This window comes from Orycteropus afer, unplaced genomic scaffold (assembly GCF_000298275.1).
Source record: "Orycteropus afer afer isolate SDZICR_OR568_19922 unplaced genomic scaffold, OryAfe1.0 scaffold00547, whole genome shotgun sequence".
In the NCBI taxonomy this organism is placed as follows: Eukaryota; Metazoa; Chordata; class Mammalia; order Tubulidentata; family Orycteropodidae; genus Orycteropus; species Orycteropus afer.
Window position 1 is genome coordinate 498,014 of NW_006922134.1, and position 19,928 is coordinate 517,941.

General features: G+C 37.8%; 1 protein-coding gene across 1 annotated transcript in view; it reads left to right on the plus strand.

The window, feature by feature from the left end:
• The window catches only part of GLUD1 (glutamate dehydrogenase 1), a 50,714-nt gene that overhangs the window by 24,206 nt on the left and 6,580 nt on the right, over window positions 1–19,928 (plus strand). The window contains exons 5-11 of the mRNA XM_007955918.2: window positions 8,322–8,416; window positions 12,036–12,215; window positions 13,229–13,366; window positions 13,535–13,672; window positions 14,576–14,656; window positions 15,532–15,655; window positions 16,575–16,666. Of these exons, the coding sequence (XP_007954109.1) occupies window positions 8,322–8,416; window positions 12,036–12,215; window positions 13,229–13,366; window positions 13,535–13,672; window positions 14,576–14,656; window positions 15,532–15,655; window positions 16,575–16,666 (848 nt within the window). The remainder of the gene's footprint in view (window positions 1–8,321; window positions 8,417–12,035; window positions 12,216–13,228; window positions 13,367–13,534; window positions 13,673–14,575; window positions 14,657–15,531; window positions 15,656–16,574; window positions 16,667–19,928) is intronic.

Consider the following 19,928-nt stretch of genomic DNA (forward strand, 5'->3'; position numbering starts at 1 on the left):
CCTGGCATTACCTCCATTCTTTTTATTTATTTATTTTTTTTTTTTTTTTATAATTTAGGTTTTTACAATAGAAAATCAGTTCTTAAAGCAATGAGAAAACTAATGCCAAACAGGCTCAATTTCTGAAGTAATAATTTTTGTTTGATTGTTTTTGTATCTTACTATTAACTGTGTTTACTTATTTTATGAGAAATGTGAATCTTCTGTGCTGTATAAATATTAGTAATTTTCTCTCACTTTCAAGCAAATTAAGTCTTTCTGTATTTCTTTTCTTGATCTAGAAGTGTTCTGATTTGTTTGAATTACAAAATTAAACTGTGCATTAAATAAAAAAAACCCACTGCCATCGAGTTGATTCCAACTCATAGCAACCCACATTGGGTTTCTGACTCAGTAAATCTTTACAAAAGTAGATTCCTCAACCTTGCTTCCATGGAGCAGCTGGTTAGTTTGAACCATCAACCTTCTGCTTAGCAGTCAGATGCCTTAGTCACTGTGCTACCAGAGCAAACTATGCATAGGTAAAAGAAAAAAGACTGGCTGAAATAGGAAAGAAAATCTACTTTTCTCTCTGCATTCTTGCCCCTGTATTTTTATCCCCTAGTCCAACTCGATGGCACATAACAACAACAACAACAACAAAGTATTTCTCTCACCATTAACAGGTTCCTATGAATTTAAGATATCTTTGTTTTAAAATGTGCACCTTTTGTAGGGGAAAAAGTATGAAATAAATAAATATGTAGAAGTAAAGATAACACTAAAATATTAGTAAAATGAGTCTGTCTTTTCATAATTTAAAAGGCATTTGGCTATTATGAACTTTATTTGTGTAGTCATTGTACTGTGGAAGCACTAGTTAGTGTACATTAACTACCATGTGTCGTTTACACTTACAGAAATAACTACTAGTTCTGAGATTTGATGGATTGAAGTCATGTTCAGTCTACTGATCAACCTTCATAATATTTTATAATATTCATAGTATTTCCTCTTAGTCTGAATCTTAAACATAGTTAATAGCCTTTAGTGGTTTTAGACTTTATTTAGTTGTATTTACTGCCCATATCTGGAGTCTCTCCTGGTTAATTTTATCTATTTTGACAAATACCTTCTTTTTCCAAAGGATAAAAAGTGATTTGTTGGAACACTGAAAGAAGTCAGAATTTAAATACTAGTTGTTTGGCTTTACTTGTGTGCAAAAGCCTTTTTAACCTTTGATACAATTTCTGGCCCCAGAACACTTTTTAGCACAGAAAGGAAGCAAAAGGAACTCGTCTCCTCAGAGCACATAATTGAGCAAACTTTTGAGATTGATGTCATTTATTAGTTTTCTGACATCCCTTTTCACAGAGAGTTTGAGATTTCACGTTAAACCTGAGCCTGTGTCCTGGCCCTGTGACACTGTAAATTTAGGACCAACTTCTCAATTTCCGGGGGGAGACAAAAAAGCAGCTGGGATTTTAACAGGGATTACATTGAATCTATAGATCAATTTAATGAGTGTTGCCATCTTAACAATGTTATTTTCCAATCCATGAACACTGGGTGTTCTTTTTGATGCTATTGTACGTGAAATTGCTTTCTTAATTTCATTTTCAGATTATTCTTGGCAAGTGTGTAGAAATATATTTTTGTATGTTAGTCTTGTATCCTGTAACCTTGAACTCATTTATTAGCTCTAATTTTTTTTGTGTGTATATGAATTCCTTAGCATTTTCTATGTATAAGATCATGTCATTTGTAAACAAGGATAGTTTTGCTTCTTCCTTTCCAATCTGGATGCCTTTTATTTCTTATTCTTGCCTAATTACCCTGGCTAGAACCCCCAGTACAATGTTGAATAGAAATGGCAAGAGTGGATGTCTTCGTATTTTCTTGTTCCTGATCTTACAAGAGAAAGCTTTCAGTCTTTCACCATTGAGTATAATGTTAAAAGAGTTTTTCATTGATGCCATTTGTCATGTCAAAAGTACTCTTCTAGTCTTAGTTTTTAAGGTTTTTTTTATTATAATTAGTGAATAGAAATTTAAAATGAAGAGAAAAAAATTTTTTTTTCCTACATCTGTTGAAATGATCATGTGGTTTTAATTTCTGCTGTTAAGAAATTGAGTAATGGCATTTTAACTTTCTTAATTGTAGTTACTTCTTTTAAAAAGGCTAGACTGTTGCCTTAGACCTGTTCTAAAATTTACCTGGAAATTTACCTGGGAATTCAAGGATTATTTGTATTCTCCACATCCCTTACCTTGTTTTTTTTTTACACAGAGTAGCAAACTCATAAGCCTAACAACAACACTTTGTAGTGGGGAATTGCTTCACCTTTGGCTTGTCTGGACTAATTGATGTTCTTGAGAAGCAATTTACCATTTATACATTTCTGATTTAAACCTATATACATCAAATATGCCAGCTAGCCAATAGCCATTCTCCATTTGAAATTGTTATTTGACAAAACAGGTTTACTTGACACTTGATGTTGCTGAATACAAGCATGATATTTTTGTAGATATCTCTAGGAGCATTAAGAACCATTTGTCATTTGTGCCTTAATAAAAAAGCAGTATGATTAGCCAAAGTTGTATCTATAGCTGAGAGACATTATTCTGAAGGAATGAGAATTGTTGAGCTAATGTTGTTGTTGTTGTTATTTGCCGTCGAGTCGACCCCGACTCTTAGCGACCCCTCCTTGGGTTTCCGAGGCAGTATCACTACGGAAGTAGGATTGCCCAACCTTCCTTCCGAGGAGTGGCTGGTGGGTTTGAACCACCAGCCTTCTGGTTAGCAGTCAAGTTGAGCTAATAGTGGGGAGCAATAGAGACCTCCTTTTGTCAGGAGGTAAGAATAGAACAACAAGGAGCCCTGGTGGTACACTGATTAAGTGCTCGATAGCTAACCAAAAAGTCAAAATTTCAAACTCAACAGCTGCTCCGCGGGAGAAAGATAAAACAGATCTGTAAAGATTACTGCCTTGGTTGGAAAAGACTCGGTGGCAATGGGTTTGGGAAGAATAGAACAGGCCTTAATCCTTCCAAGTAGTAGTGTAGTGTAGAGTGATTGTAGCTTGGGGAAGTTATGTATAAGGTACCTAAGAAAAAGGGTCAACTGAGTGGTTAAGTTCTCAACTACTAACTGAAAGGTTAGCAATTAAACTCATCCAGAGGAGCCTTAGAAGACAGACCTAGCCATCTGCTTCTGAAAGGTCACAGCCTTGAAAACCCTATGAATTACTTCTACTCTGCACACATGGGGTTGCCATGGGACAGACTAAACAGCAACTAACAACAGCAAGAAAAAGCATGGAGGAAGGTTACAGATTGTGCAGTGGCAGGAGACAAAAGGCGAACTTCGACCATTTTATTGGTGCCTAATGCCAATCTTGTATCTGTTACATCACAGCTTGTACAAAGAAGTAAGTTAACTCTGACCTGGGTCCCTGAAATGTTTGTTTTTGTTGTTGTTAGGTGCCACTGAGTGGCCTCCAACTCATAGTGGCCCTATGTACAACAGAGCAAAACTGCCTGGTCCTGTGTCAGCCTCACAATCCTTGCTATATCTGACCCCCTTGTTGCAGCCACTGTATTAGTTCACCTCATTGAGAGTTTTCCCCTTTTTCATTGACGCTCCACTTTACCAAGCATGATATCTTTCTCCAGGGAATGACCCCTTCTAGCAACATGACCAAAGTAGGTGAGATGAAGTCTGGCCATTCTTGCTTCCAAGGAGCATTCAGCTGCACTTCTTCTAGGACAGATTTGTTAGTTCTTTTGGCAGTCCATGGTACTTTTCAGTATTCTTTGCCAACACCACAACTCAAAACCATAAACTTATCTTCAGCCTTCCTTGTTCATTGTCCAGCTATCACATGGATATGAGATAATTAAAAATACCATGGCTTGGGTTAGGCACACCTTAGTTTTCAGAGAGTCATCTTTGCTCTTTAGCATTTGAAAGAGGTCTTTTGCAGCAGAATTGCCCAGTGCAATACATCGTCTGATGTCTTCACTGCTACTTCCATTGGTGTTGATTATGGAACCAAGTAATATGAAATCTTTAACAACTTGAATCTTTTCTCTTTTTATCGTGATACTGCTTATTGGTCTGGTTGTGAGGATTTTCATTTTTTTTATGTTGAGATGTAATCCATACTACAGACTGTAGTCTTTAATCTTCATCAGTAAGTATCCTCACTTTCAGCAAGCAAAGTTGTGTCATCTGTGTATCGCAGGTTGTTAATGAGTCTTCCTCCAATCCTGATGCCACATACTTCTTCATAGAGTCCAGCTTCTGGGCTTATTTGCTCAGCATATAGATTGAATAAGTACAATGAAAGGATGCAGCCCTGACACACTCCCTTCCTGATTTTAAACCATGCAGTGTCCCCTTGTTCTGTTCAAACGACAGCCTCCTGGTCTATGTACAGATTCATCATGAACACAGTCTAGTTTTCTGGAATTCTCATTCTTCTCAATGTTATTCACAATTTTTTATGATCCACACAATCAAATGCTTTTGCATAGTCAGTGAAACACAATTAACATTTTTCTGCTATTCTTTGCTTTCAGCCAAGATCCATCTAACATCAGCAATGATATCCCTCGTTCCATATCCCCTTCTGAATCCAGGTTGCATTTCTGGAAGTTCTCTGTCAATATATTGCTGCAACCATTATTGAATTATCTTCAGCAAGATTTTATATGTGTATGATATTAATGATTGTTCAATAATTTCCACATTCTGTAGGATCACCTTTCTTTGGAATGGGTACACATATGGATCTCTTCTAGTCACTTGGCCAGGTAACTGTCTTCCAAATGTCTTAGCATAAACAAGTGAGTGCTTCCAGCGTGGCATCCATTTGTTGAACCATCTCAGGGGGTATTCCGTCAATTCCTGGAGCCTTGTTCTTTGCAAATTCCTTCAGCACAGCTTCAACTTCTTCCTTCAGTACCGTTGCTTCCTGATCATATGCTACCTCCTGAAATGGATGAACATTGGCCAATTCTTTTTGCAACAGTGACTCTGTAATCCTTCCATCTTCTTTTGATGTTTCCTGCATCATTCGATATTTTGCCCATAGATTTTTTTCTTTTTTTTCAATTCTGTCAGCTTGAGAAATGCCAAGTGTGTTCTTCCCTTTTAGTTTTCTAACTCCAGGTCTTTGCATGTTTGATTATAGTAATTGACTTTGTCTTCTAAAGCTGCTCTTTGAAATCTTCACTTCAGCTCTTTTATCTTGTCATTTCTTCCATTTGCTTTTAGCTCCTCTCCATACTCTCTTCTGACATCCATTTTTGTCTTTTTTTTTTTTTCCTTTCCTGTCCCTTTAAAGACCTTTTGCTTTCTTCATGGACGATGTTCTTGATGTCATCCTACAATTTCTCTGGTTTTCAATCATTGGCATTCAGTGCATCAAATCTATTCTTCAGATGGTCCCTAAATTCAGGAGGAATATAATCAAGGTCATATTTTGGCTCTCGTGGATTTGTTTTAATTGCCTTGAGCTTCAACTTGAATTTGCATGTGAGCAGCTGATGGTCTGTTTGACAGTCAGCTCCTGGCCTTGTTTTGGCTGAAGATTTTGAGCTTCTCTATTGCCTGGTTTCACAGATGTTGTTGATCTGATTTCTGTGTACTCCATCTGGTAAAGTCCATGCTGTCATTTGTGTTGTTGAAAAAGTATTTGCATTGTCATTTCTTGCATTGGTCTTACAAAATTCTATCATGTAATTTCTGGCATCATTTCTATTACCAAGGCCGTATTTTCCAACCACTGGGGATTCTTTTTTGTTTCCAATCACCAGTGATAATGAACACATCTTGATTGCATGTTTGGTTGATTTCAGACTGCAGAAGTTGGTAAATATCTTCAATTTCTTCATCTTTGGCTTTGGTTGTTGGTGCATAAATTTGAATAATAGTAGTATTAACTGGTCTTCCTTGTAGACGTATGGATATTATCCTATCATTGATTGCACTGTACTTCAGAGTAGATTTTGAAACATTATTTATGAATGCCACACCATCCCTCTTCAATTTGTCATTCCTGGCATAGTAGATCAAATGGTTGTCTGATTCAAAGTGGCCAAAACCGGTGCATTTCAGTTCACTGATGCCTAGGATATCCATCTTTGTGTGTTCCATTTCATTTTTGACAACTTCTGATTTTCCTAGATTTCATAATTTGTATATTCCATGCTCTAATTATTAATGGATGTTTTTAGCTGTTTCTTCACATTTTAAGTCATGCCACACAGCAAATGGAGGTCCCGAAAGCTTTACTCCATCCACGTCATTAAGGTCGGCTGAACTCTGAAGAGGCAGCTCTTCCCCACTTGTATTTTGAGGGCCTTCTGACCTGAGGGGCTCATCTTCCGGCACTATATTGGACAATATCTCAGAGCTATTTGTAAAGTTTTCCAGGAATATATCAGACAGTGTTTCACTGCTATTCATAAGGTTTTCACTGGCCAATTTTTTGAGAAGTGGATGTTCCCTTCCTTCTTCTGAGTCTGTCTTAATATGGAAGCCCCCCTGAAACCTGTCCACCATGGGTAACCTGGCTGGTGTTTGAAATACTCATAGAGTAGCCTCCAGCCTCACAGAAATATGCAAGTCACCACAGTACAACAAACTGACAGAAGAGTGGTGGCCTTGAAATGTAGTAAATCTAAAAGTAAATCTTGTTCTCTTGGTTAAAAAGTAAAAATTATGGAAAGAACTCAAGTATGGCCCTTAGAAGGAACTTTATTTTGGGAGACTTAATATTTAACCATTTTTAACGTTGGGGTTTCATTTTATAAAGATCAGAAGTTTGTAATACACAATTGAAACAAAACAAAGTTATAAACAAGGCTGACACCTAGAAAGAACACAGTAAACAAGTTTGTGCGTATCTTTTTAAATCCCTGCATACATGTATACATATGGATGTATCTGTATATTAAATCTCTGGATGGTACAAATGGTTTGCACTTTGTTGCCAACCTAAAAGTTAGGGGTTTGAATTGAACCAGTGCAAGAAAAGGCTTAACAATATTCTTCCATTAAGATGACAGCCAAGAAAACCTTATGGAGCAGTTTTGCTCTGTGGCACATTGGTTTGCCATGAGTTGGAATTGATGCAATGGCAACTAACAACAACTTATCTGTATAGAAAGAGAATTTTATGTAAATGAGAATATATTGTTCGTGCTGTATCCAACCTGCTTATTCCACACATATGTTTTGGTGATCATTCCAAGTCATTTATGTGGATATATAGCAGTGTTTTTAATGGTTACATAGTATTTCTTTGTGTAGCTCTACCATATTTTATTTAGTTGGTCTACTGTTATGAACAATTATGTTTTTATTTTTACTGTTTTTAATAGGAATATTTTGATGTATTCCTGTTGTTATAGATTTGAGTGAGCATGATTTACACATTTTTATCAGAGATCTCACTGTGGCCATTATTAGTGCTATCAGTGGTGCCTCTGTCATCCTAAACTTTCAAATTTGCTGTGATCTGAGAAATTGATAGCCAAGGCCCAAAACATTAATGTACACTAAGTGAGTAATAGCTCAAAGCAGCGTTCTATCACAGGTCAAGTATTAGAGTGTTTGACACATTTGCTTTGACATTGTGGTTTTCTTCCCTTTTTTTCTACTTCTTGAGGTATGTTACTATACTATCTATGCACATGTACTCCTTAACTGCAGCAGTCTTGCTTATCTAGGGCAATGTGGTACGGTTATCTCCATTTGCAGTTTAGGCTATTGAGGTCAAGAGAAGCTAAACTGATTTCCATGTGGCTGCACGCTCAGGAGTCCTACCGAGTGCTTATATTTGTTGTATATAGTAACTTGCAGATGTTGTTGTTGTTGTTATGTGCTGTCGAGTCGGCCCCGACTCATAGCGACCCCTCCTTGGGTTTCCGAGGCAGTATCACCATGGAAGTAGGATTGCCCAACCTTCCTTCCGAGGAGTGGCTGGTGGGTTTGAACCGCCAGCCGTCTGGTTAGCAGGCAAGTGTCTTAGTCACTATGCTACCAGAGCTCCCAACTTCCAGATATATAGTAAGTAAATACCAATGGAAGAAATTACTGTGTCATGTTTTGTGTGTATAAGTTTACTTTTGTTCTTTTTCCTATTAGGTTCCATCATGTCCTCTTCTCCCCTATGCTCTTCGTATATAAGTTTCATAGTGAAACATTTAATGAGCATTTCTGTAATTAATTGCATAAATAAAATCTAAAATTGCAGTGACTGTTATTACAGAGAAATACAAGGATCTTTGTATTTGAGATGATCCAGTGCCCTTTCCCTGTGCCCCCAGGTCCTGGCATTGATGTGCCAGCCCCTGACATGAGCACGGGCGAGCGGGAGATGTCCTGGATCGCTGACACCTATGCCAGCACCATAGGGCACTATGTGAGTATGGTGAATCTCTGTCTACAAGAAATGACAATTCAACTGACTGTGTAGAATTTGAAAACCACTGGGTTTTTCTCCTCCCCTTTAATAATAATCTTGATTTGCATATTATTTTACTTCTAATTTTTCATTCTTAAATCATGAATTCAGTAAACATGGATTGAGCTTTTCCTACAAGCTATTCTGTTTGCTGGGGTGAGACCCCCAAAGAGAGATTACCCACCAAATCAGGACATACTGCTGCACACTAGAAGGAGAAGAAAGAAACATTGGGTACTGACATTTCCCTCCATGACCCCTCAGTTTAGAAAAGAGCTAAGATACAGAGGAGATACAGTGGTGTCAGTAAAATTGGAGGGAAATGGACAGATTTAAGCATGGCCTACGAAAGAAAAAGAAGCTCTGGTGGTACAGTGGTTAAGACATTTGGCTGGTATCCAAAAGGTCAGTGGTTCAAACCCACCAGCTGCTTCGCAGAAGAAAGACGAGGCAGTCTGCTTCCATAGGGATTTACAGCTGTAGAAACCCAGTGAGGGTCCCTTTGAGTCAGAATTGACTCAATGGCAGTGAGTTTGGTTTTGGTCTTTGGTTTAGGAAAGAAATGCAGTCAGCTTCAAAAGAGGAGTGCTGAGAGCACAGTGCTGTGGTTGCTGAGGGACAGGTTTCTGAAAAGAGACCAGATTCAGCAATGCATAGGTAGGGAGATTAGAGCCAGGCAGATAAGTAGCATTGAGAGAAGGAAGTAGGGCATAAAGTGAGCCTCTACTCAAGAAAAGTGGCTCTGGAGAGAGGCAAGGAGAAAATGAAAGTTGGCTGTTTTCCCAAAAGAAAGATTTATGTTTTTGTTGTTGCCTGGCATAGTGAGTGACTGGGCACAGATTTATTGTGAAAGGATACAAGAGAGATGTATGGCAACAGGTATCAGACTCCTCCGATGGAATAAAAGCCTGGTGAATTTTTAACTTAAAGGTCCTTGTAGAAGGATGTCACTTGGAGGACTAAGGTACACCTGACCCAAAGCCATGGTATTTTCAGTCACCTCATGCATGTAAAAGCTGGGCAGTGAATAAGGAAGACCAAAGATGAATTGACACATTTGAATTACAGCATTGGCAAAGAATATTGAGTGGGCCATGGACTGTCAGAAGAATGAACAAATCTGTCTTGAAGGAAACACAGCCAGAATGCTCCTCAGAAACTAGGATAGTGAGACTTTGCCTCTTGTATTTTGGTCATATTGCCAGGAGAGACCAGTCCTGGAGAAAGGTGTCATGCTTGGTAAAATAAAGAGTCAATGGAAAAGAAGACCCTCAATGAGGTGGATTGATAAAGTGGCTGCAATGATGGGTTCAAGCATTGGAATGATTATAAGGATGGTGCAGGACCAGGCAGTGTTTTGTTCTGTTGTATATGAGGTCATTGTGAGTCGGAACCAACTCAGTAGCACCTAACATAGTGGAAGGATTGGTCTTGGAGAAGAGGAGGAATGGTAATCCTCTGAGGGGAAAAAAGGATATTTGCAGCCTCCTAGGGAGCTCTGGTAGGAGCTCTGGTAGTGTAGTGCCTAAGGCACTTGACTGCTAACCAGAAGGCTGATGGTTCAAACCCACCAACCACTCCTAGGAAGGAAGGTTGGGCAATCTACTTCTGTAGTGATACTGCTTCAGAAACCCAGGGAGGGGTCACTATGAGTCGAATCTGACTCAATGGCACATAACAACAACAACAGGGAGCTCTCATGATGTACTATGGGAAATCTACTTCTGTAGTTTCTGTAGAGATACTGCCTCGGAAACCCAAGGAGGGGTCGCTATGACTTGGGCCCAGTTCATATTGGCAGTGAGTTTGGTTTGGTGGTTGGGGAGACATTTCAAGGTCAGTGTCATTTTGTAGAAGTGGTCTAATGCAGTGTGCTAGGAGTACAGGCAGATGCACTGGATTTTACTCGTGGCTTCTTCATTTACCAGCTCTGTGACTTGTGGCAGCTGCCTTAAGTTCTCTGTGCCTTGATATGTAAAATGAGGATAATAATACTACAGTTATGAGGATTAAATGAATAATACCATATACATAGAACAGTACACAACCCTTAGCACAAAAATATTTATAAATACCTATTACCATCAAGCTGACTCTGACTCATAGTGACACCAATCATGGCAGTAGAACTATGCTGCAATTAAAAATGATGCCAGCTAAGCCTTTGGCAATACTGATAAAAGACTTTTCTTGGTTAAATGATAGGAAATCCAAAATTAAGGCCTAAGGTAAGGAAGCAATAGTTCTTGTTAATTTTTTCTTATTTCCAGACATGGGCCTGAACCATGCAGCTCCTTATTTTTGTTTTCTAGGTCTACCTGGAAGAGCTGGTATTGGTGGGAGGGCTGTTCTCACCCCTGGGCTTTTGGAGACTATTAGGTATGCTGGTGAGCTTGGTAGGTGGCACTATACCCAACCTCAGACAATATTTCTGTCAGTGCTACCATTTGCACTTTCACTGTTTAAAAGCATTTGGTACTAGCTGGCAATTTTGTATTTACAAGTGTTAATTATTCATGAAAGAAAACTGTGGGGAAACTTAATTCTGAAAATCTATTTACTAGACTGCTTTTTTTGTCGGCAATTACAAAAGTAGTATAAATTTAAGTTCTCATTATGAAAATATTTAAGCCATACAGATAAAGGTTGAGTCATTTTTTAACACATCTAGCTTGAATGTATATTCGGAGGTAAGGACATGGTTTGAGGTGACAAATTGCATCAGCAGGTTTACTAAATAGTCCATGCTTTAGCCACTGATGTAAAATGCTTCCTTTTATATTGCTCTCCTGTGTATAATAGGACTTTATGGGTTCTCCTGACCAATTTGTATATTCCATACTGTTCAGATTGCTGTAACTTATGGTATATTTGACAACTTGGAAGGAAAGCTCTTCCATTCTTTTGTCTAATTATACTTGTTTCCAAACAATTATATGTACCCATCATCAATTCAAAGAAAGAAGGGTGGTGAAGACTGCTACTTCCTGTTCTGTTCCCAGTTCTCTGTCCAAAGCTGACTGCTGCCACCAGAGACCCTCTGCACACACATGAGCACAGCAGCCTTGTGCCTTGTCTACATTTACCTTTTTTTGTTTATAATTCAAATAAGTTCTTCTTTTTTTTTTTTTTAATGACATTTTATTAAATTTCTAGATTTCTTTGGTAGGAGAATATCTTTACAACAGTGAATCTTCCCATCCAGGAATATAGTAACACATCTTCCTGTTCAAGACTATGTTTTGGTAATGTGATCAAGTCCTGTGGTAGATTTGAAGACATGTATGGATGAATGTGTAGCTTGATTTAGCAAGGCTTGAATGTTTGTTGAAAAAAAAAGTAATTTAAGCTGAATTACCTCTACTTTTGTGATGTTTGTACTTAGTTGCTCCTTGTTTCTCCTATTAAAAAATATAGTCCATTATTTATTTTCTGGGAACAGGAAGCTGAGAAATAAAGGCTTGTCTCTGTTGGGGAAAATATTCTTTAAATACACACACACTTATACGCCTAATGAACATATTTCTAATTAAATATGAATGTGTGTTGACTTTAGGTTAATGACCTTCTGTTGCAGGATATTAATGCACATGCCTGTGTTACTGGCAAACCCATCAGTCAAGGTGGTATCCACGGACGTATCTCTGCTACTGGCCGTGGTGTTTTCCATGGGATTGAAAACTTTATCAATGAAGCTTCTTACATGAGTATTTTAGGAATGACACCAGGATTCGGAGATAAAACATTTGTTGTTCAGGTAAAACTTTTATTTTCTTAAGCTATGGTGGAGTAGTGTCTAAGGCATTTGACTGCTAACGAGAAGGCTCGCGGTTCAAACCCACCAGCCACTCCTTGGAAGGAAGATTTGGCAATCTATTTCTATAGAGATAACGCCTTGAAAACTCAAAGAGGGGTCGCAGTGAGTCTAATTGACTTGACAGCAGTGCAGTATTTTGTTTTGTTTTGTTAATTGATAACACATAAAATAAATTTTAATGTTTTTAGATTTTTAATTTTTAAATTTTATTCTTTGGAATCTCATCAACTTTAGAATCATTATTTTCAGAGTAGTAAATCCTTTATTTTAACTTAGTGGTGATCTAGTGCATAATTAGAATTCGACTGTTGATACCACTTTATATTGTTCAAGATTTTGGTATAATTCATGTGATTAGAACTGACTTAAGTATCAATTCATACAGAACTGTCACCAACTTCTTTTGATCAATATTTAAATTTGAAATTGTGTCCAGAAAAGGAAGTTTATTAATTAACATAATTTTCTAAAACTATCAAGACTATACAAAAAGATTTGCCCACTAGCTCAAACATGCAGCTTTTCAAAATTAAATTGGTGTTTAATGTGTTAATTTGTATTTTCTTTGGAGGAATCTAAATTTAGTTGAATGTTACTTTAAAATAGAATTTGCATGCCTCCCAATAGGGGCATAACTTTTTTTAAACATAGGACATCTGGTCATTGAGCATTGAGGACCTGGGTGGTATGATTGACAATGTGACCATTTCTTCATAGGCCAGAAAGCTGCACCTAATTTAATCTTTTCAGGATTCCTTATCATTATTCTGTTTTATCACTCTTGAAGTGGAATTTCATTGTTGAAGAGAAGCCATGTACATTGTTTCTTTTTGGCAAAGGAATTTTAAGAACTGCCTCTAAACTAACAGAATGAATTAATATTGGTCAAAATAGGACTGTTACTCCATGTACTAGGATTTGATTTTTGTGTCTTATGTAATTGTTCCTCATAGGGATTTGGTAATGTGGGCTTGCACTCTATGAGATACTTACATCGCTTTGGTGCTAAATGTGTTGGTGTTGGAGAATCTGATGGGAGCATATGGAATCCAGATGGTATTGATCCAAAGGAACTGGAAGACTTCAAATTGGTATGCTGATCCAGTATCTGAATAGTTTGAATACCATGAACCTTGTAAAGTTGAAACAAGTCTTATTTCAATCCATTTCTACTCCTTTTTTTTTTTTTTTTTTTTAATTGTAGCTTAAAGAGCTTTTAATAAATGAATTTCATGTTTTGATCTCTTAATCACTTATAGCAACATGGCTCAATCCTGGGTTTCCCTAAGGCAAAGCCCTATGAAGGAAGCATCTTGGAAGCAGACTGTGACATATTGATCCCAGCAGCCAGTGAGAAGCAGTTGACCAAATCCAATGCACCCAGAGTCAAAGCCAAGGTAAAAGCATCCTAGAAACTAAGTTCAGCATTATCAATGTGGGATGACATTAGTTGCCATTGAATCAGAGTGGACTCATGGCATCCCTATGTAAAACAACAGAATATTGCCCAGTCCTCTACTTCATGATCATTGGCAAGTTTGAGGCCCTTGTTTTAGCCACTGTGTATTTTGAGCCTTCCAACCCAGAGGGCTCATCTCCCAGTACTTTATCAGTTAATATTCTGTTATGACTTAAGGGTTTTCATTGGCTAATTTTTGAAGTAGATACCAGGCATTCCTAGACTATCTTATTCTGGAAGCTCCACTGAAACTTGTCCTCTATGACTGACTCTGCTGGCATTTAAAATAATGGTAGCTTAACAGCAATAGCTTTCATATCACAGCAACACACAAGCCATCACAATATGACAGACTGGTATGTTGGCTTTCATTGGGTTTCCTCTTTGTTTTCTTTTTCATATAACTCAGAATTGACTCAACAGCAATGGGTTTGGTTTTGGGGTTTTTTTAAGAGCTTTGTTGTTGTTGTTGTTGTTGTTGTTATGTGCCGTCAAGTCGGCCCCGACTCATAGCGACCCCTCCTTGGGTTTCCGAGGCAGTATCACTACGGAAGTAGGATTGCCCAACCTTCCTTCCGAGGAGTGGCTGGTGGGTTTGAACCACCAGCCTTCTGGTTAGCAGTCAAGTGCTTTAGCCACTATGCTACCAGAGCTCCCTTTAAGAGCTTTATTAGAGTATAAATCACATACCATACAGTTGATTCATTTAAATTGCTCTTTAATACCTTGCAGTGTATTCACAGAGTTGTGCAACCATCACCATGTATTTCCTACTAAACCCTCAGTGGAGGCGATTTGGCAATATTATTGGCAATTCTATATGTTCATAACTCTCTTGTAGATCATTGCTGAAGGTGCCAATGGACCAACAACTCCAGAAGCTGATAAGATTTTCCTGGAGAGGAACATTATGGTAATTCCTGTAAGTCTTCATGTTTGTCAGATTTTTATATGTATTTCAGATCATAATTGTCTTTTGCAAGGAATTGGAGGGAGAAAGGACTATTAGTTTCCCAAACTGTAGTGAATTTTCCATCTCTATCTTGATTTTAAGAAAATATAGTAGAAACATGTTAGTATATTAAGTCTGACAATTTTCACTTTGGCCTGAACATTTTCTTCCAACTTCAGGCTTTCTTGAGTATGTTTTTAGCCTACAAAGAATTCAATTATGTAAAGTATAGAAACACTATTCTGACTTAAAATCTGACATTTTCCATATGACTCCTAACTTTATACATTTCAAATGTCCCTGTTTTATGCAAAACTCTTATGAGGAACATGTGCTTATATTTGTCAGTAGATATACATGGGGTCTACACCAAAAGTCTTGTTAGACATCACGGTAGACTTAGAATGCATTTTGAAGAGTCTTATTTTCTGAAAGCATTTAAGAAGTTTCATTGAACTGAAATGGACTGCCATTGGGTAGTGGTGAGGGGAATGTTAATCTTCTGGTAAGATTACCCTTGGAAGTCCAATCCAAAGGATGTTAGACAAGCAATTTTGTCTGAGAACTATTTTGTTAGAGAAAAGGCTCTAGCCAAAGTTGATCAAGTGCTCATTGAGTAATAAACCAATAAGTTTTTTTTTTTCCAAAAGGAAAAAAGCTTAGATGGGGTGGGGAGGAGGTTTATTGAATTATTTTAAGTGTGATACTATCTAAGATATATTTAGGAAATTTGGGGCTTAATCTGCTGTGATAGTGAAATGGAACTTTATGTGGATTATAAGTTTTTATTAAGGCTTTGGTCTTCTGATTTATTTGGTGTCTTCCTGTCACATTTTTATGTGTAGGATCTCTACTTGAATGCTGGAGGAGTGACAGTCTCTTACTTTGAATGGCTGAAGAATCTCAATCATGTCAGCTATGGGCGTCTGACCTTCAAATATGAAAGGGACTCTAACTACCACCTGCTCAGTGAGTTTGATGATCCTGTTCTCCAAAAACAATTGTTTGGGGTCGATTACAAGGCTGGATAAAGCATACGCCTTAGAGGACAAGTGTCCCTTTTGTATTCTTAAAGAGAATTTAGTTTCATAGAGTGAGTGCTAATGATCCTGTTCTCTAGAAATAATTGTTTTGGGTCAGTAAAAAAGCTAGAATTCTTAGAGGACAGATGTCCCTTTTTTAATCTTTGGAAATTTAGTCTCATGACAGAAAATTATGTTATTCTGTCTCATGAGGCTTGGACCAAAAATACACATTTCTTTATGAGTATTCAATGTATTAACTCTCTCCTATGTGTTTATATTCAAGTTTTTATTCTGGAATCCAATATTCCCAAAATATAATCTACAAGTCAGTAATATTATTTAAAAGCATCATTTTAAAATGTGACCTCCAGTGTTGACACTCTGTATTTCTTTGTCTGGGTGTACTTAGTAAAGGCCTGTTAAGTGTTGAGAAATTTTTGAGTCTTCTGATGAGAATACTTGTTTTTCTTTAATTAGAATAAACTCCAGAATTAGCCGTAGAATTTCTCATCTGGCTGAAATAAAACCTCCAACTAAGCTACTTTTTTTTTTTTTTTTACTACCCCACTCTGAGAATCTGAGTGAAGTTTCCGTTTCTTTCCCTCAGCATTTTCTTTTTAATAGAGCCAAGGAAAAACCTTGGTAATGGGTGTTATGGAAACAGAGCTGTGACCTAAATTCGCATTTACATAGGAATTTGGCTAAGTGTTTTGTTTCTTTTTAACTGAATTTTAAAGGATTGATACATTTATGTCAAGGTTTCTAAAACTCTGTATTAGTTTTTGGGTTATAAATATTTGAGACTACTTTGCCTTATACTTTTTATTAGCAATATCTTAGCTTGATCTCTTGGCTTTTTACAGTGTCTGTTCAAGAGAGTTTAGAAAGGAAGTTTGGAAAGCATGGTGGAACTATTCCCATTGTACCCACAGCAGAGTTCCAAGATAGGATATCGGTGAGTGTTATTAACACTTGTATTTTACACACACTACTGTGCTCTGTTTTTATTCAGTCTGGGTAATTGAGTTTAGGGGCAGTAATCAATGTAACAGTAGTATGTGATTTGAATGCCTTATACCTACTACCCCTTTTGTTATGTTTTAAAAGTAGAGTAAGAATCCTAGTGACTAATAAAGGATTCAAAATAAATGGGTAATGCTGCTCTACTTTTGGTGCTTTTGCAATACAGACAACTCAATAAATGATCTTAATCTTACCTCCTTTGAGTTTCAGAGAAATAGAAAGAATAGAAGAAAATAGATTAGAAAAGATATTTTATATTAACTAGCTATAGACAGTATATGTTGTTAGTGGACACAGATCACAAAGAGAACGTCTTTATCAGTAAATTACAGAAGATAGGAACAATGAGTCACAGCAAATAAGCCTAGAAAAAATTACTAGCCTCACTGTGAGAGCAATACAAGTTAAAATTAGGCATTTTTTATTTATTAAAGTAGGAAAAACATTTAATGGATTTTATACACAACATGTCCATGATGAAACATTTGTACCTTTATTGTGATGACAGTGCAGATTGGTATAGCTCTTTCTAAAATAATTTGACAAGTTATTCAAGTGTTCCTGCCCTTGACACTATAATAATCTCCTCTCTGGAAATGTATACTAAGAAAATATATCAAGAGGAAAGGAGTGACTGTGTATGATGTTCATGGAAACCGTATTTGCAGTTATTTTTTAAATTAGGTTTGATTGAACAGAACAGTCCGTAACGCACTAAAAACCAAACTCATTGCCATCGAGTCAATTCTGACTTATAGCAGCCCCCGTTAGGTTTCCGAGGCGGTAAATCTTTATGGAAGTAGATTCCCCCATGTTCCTTCCACAGCATTTGGTGGGTTTGAACCACAAACCTTCTGGTTAGCAGTCAAATGCCTTAGGCATTGTGTTACAAGAACTCCAACAGTCCAGTGTCAGGGAAATGGCTACATTATAATATATCTTCTTATAAAATATTCAGTCATGGAAAATAAGACTATATTGCAACATGGGGAAAGTTAAATTTTTCCTTTGAAGGAGAAAAGATGCTTTTGCCACTCCAAAACCTTCCTATTTCATGAATCCCTATTAGTTCTAATACCTCTCTCTGAAATACACTGACCCCATTTCCTGATCCACTCCCTGCTTAACTGTCTGTTGAGCTGGAATGACATACATCCTGCCATTGCAAGCAATCATGGCCTGTACCTGCTACCACTGTTAGGTCAACTCTTGCTCTCTTTGGCCTCCCTACTTACTAGTGTATTCCTGTTAGATAGCTGTCTCTCAAACTACTACAACCTTTAGAGGGAGAATAGAAAGGACAGCCAGTGAGTTAGTTAGGAAGTCAGAGCTGTGATGACTTTACCCTTTTTAAAAAATCTTTACTCAATCCATTAGTTTCCCAGTTTTCAGATACTTTCATTGCTTCTATTTTAGACTTTGATGCTTTCCCCTCTCTGATCAAGCTGCTTATTGCAAGGAATCTTGTAATAAGTATCAGTTGAAAACCAAGTTTTCTTTGAGACTGTGATCCCTAGTTACCCTTCAGGCCTGTAATTGAACTCAACCCCCATGGTTTTCAGCCAAACAGTAGACAGGTATATAGGGTGAACATTTACACCAAGCAGATATACTCCTTAAAAAGAACAGAAGGGCAATATTTGTGCAGGGAGATAACTCAGGGATTAGGAATACATAGGAAAGAGGTAACTACAGGAAGGATGTGGGAAGAGAGTTGTTAGCTGTGGGGATTGCAGTCAATGTCTTGAATCAAAATGTATGATCACAATAAAAAATTTAAAAAAAAACAACAAATTTTCTTCCTGCTTCCTCCAGCCATACTTTGGCCCTCCCAGGGCCTACAACCAGTTGACCCTACCACCTGTTCACTGTCTTTCATCACTAATGTCCTCGCTTCCCTCACTTATGTTGCTTAAATTCCATGATCAATTCATTCTCTGGCCTTCTTCTGCTTCATCGTACCTCATTGTTAACAGCTACAGCCTGGTTATCACCACTTGTCTGTCAAGTTTGTCATATTGTGGTGGCTTCCCATATTTATACCCATTCCTAAGAAAGGTGATCCTACAGAATGTGGAAATTACCAACAATATCATTAATACCACATGATAATAAAATTTTGGTGAAACTAATTTAAAAAAAAATCTGGACCAATAAGCAGCATCACAATAAATGGAGAAAAGGTAGAGGTTGTCAAAGAATTCACATTGCTTAGTTCTACAATCGATGCCAACAGAAGCAGCAGTCAGGACATTAGACGACATGTAGCACTGGGCAGGTCGGCCACGAAGGAGCTCTTTCAAGTGCTGAGGAGCAAGGATGTCTCCTTGAGGACTAAGGTGCGCCTGACACAAGCCATGATATTTTCAGTCTCCTCGTATGCATGTGAGAGCTGGACAATGAATAAGGAAGACCGAAGAAGAGTTGATGCTTTTGAGTTGTGGTGCTGGCGAAGAATGCTGAAAGTACCATGGACTGCTAAAAGAACTAACAAATCTGTCCTGGAGGAAGTGCAGCCAAAATGCTCCTTAGAAGTGAGAATGGCCAGACTTTGTCTCACCTACTTTGGTCATGTTGTCAGAAGGGACCATTCCCTGGAGAAGAATGTCATGCTTGGGAAGGTGGAGGGTCAACGAAAGAGGGGAAGGCCTTCAATGAGATGGATTGACACGGTGGCTACAATGATGGGGCTCAAGTATAGCAGGGATCATGTAGCTGGCGCGGGGGCAGGCGGTGTTTTGTTCTGCTGTGCATGGGGTCGCTATGAGTCGGACACGACTCGACGGCACCTGACAACATCAACAACAATTCAAAAATGATTGCAGCAATAAATTGACAGGGAATGTTCAGAAATGCAAGCTGGATTCAGAAGAGGATGTGGAACGAGAGATATCAGATGGGTCTTGGCTGAAAGCAAATAACAAAGATGTTTACTTGTCTTTTATTGACTATGCAAAGGCATGTAACTATGTGAATCATAACAAATTATGGATAACATTGGGAGGGATGGGAATTCCAGAACATTTCATTATGCTCATGAGGAACCTGTGCTTAGACCATTAGGTTGTCATTTGAACCAAGCAAGGGGATACTGCATGTTTTAAAATCAGCAAAGGAGTGCATCAGGGGTGTATCCTTTCACCATACTTGTTCAATCTGTATGCTGAGCAAATAATCCAAGAAGCTGGACTATA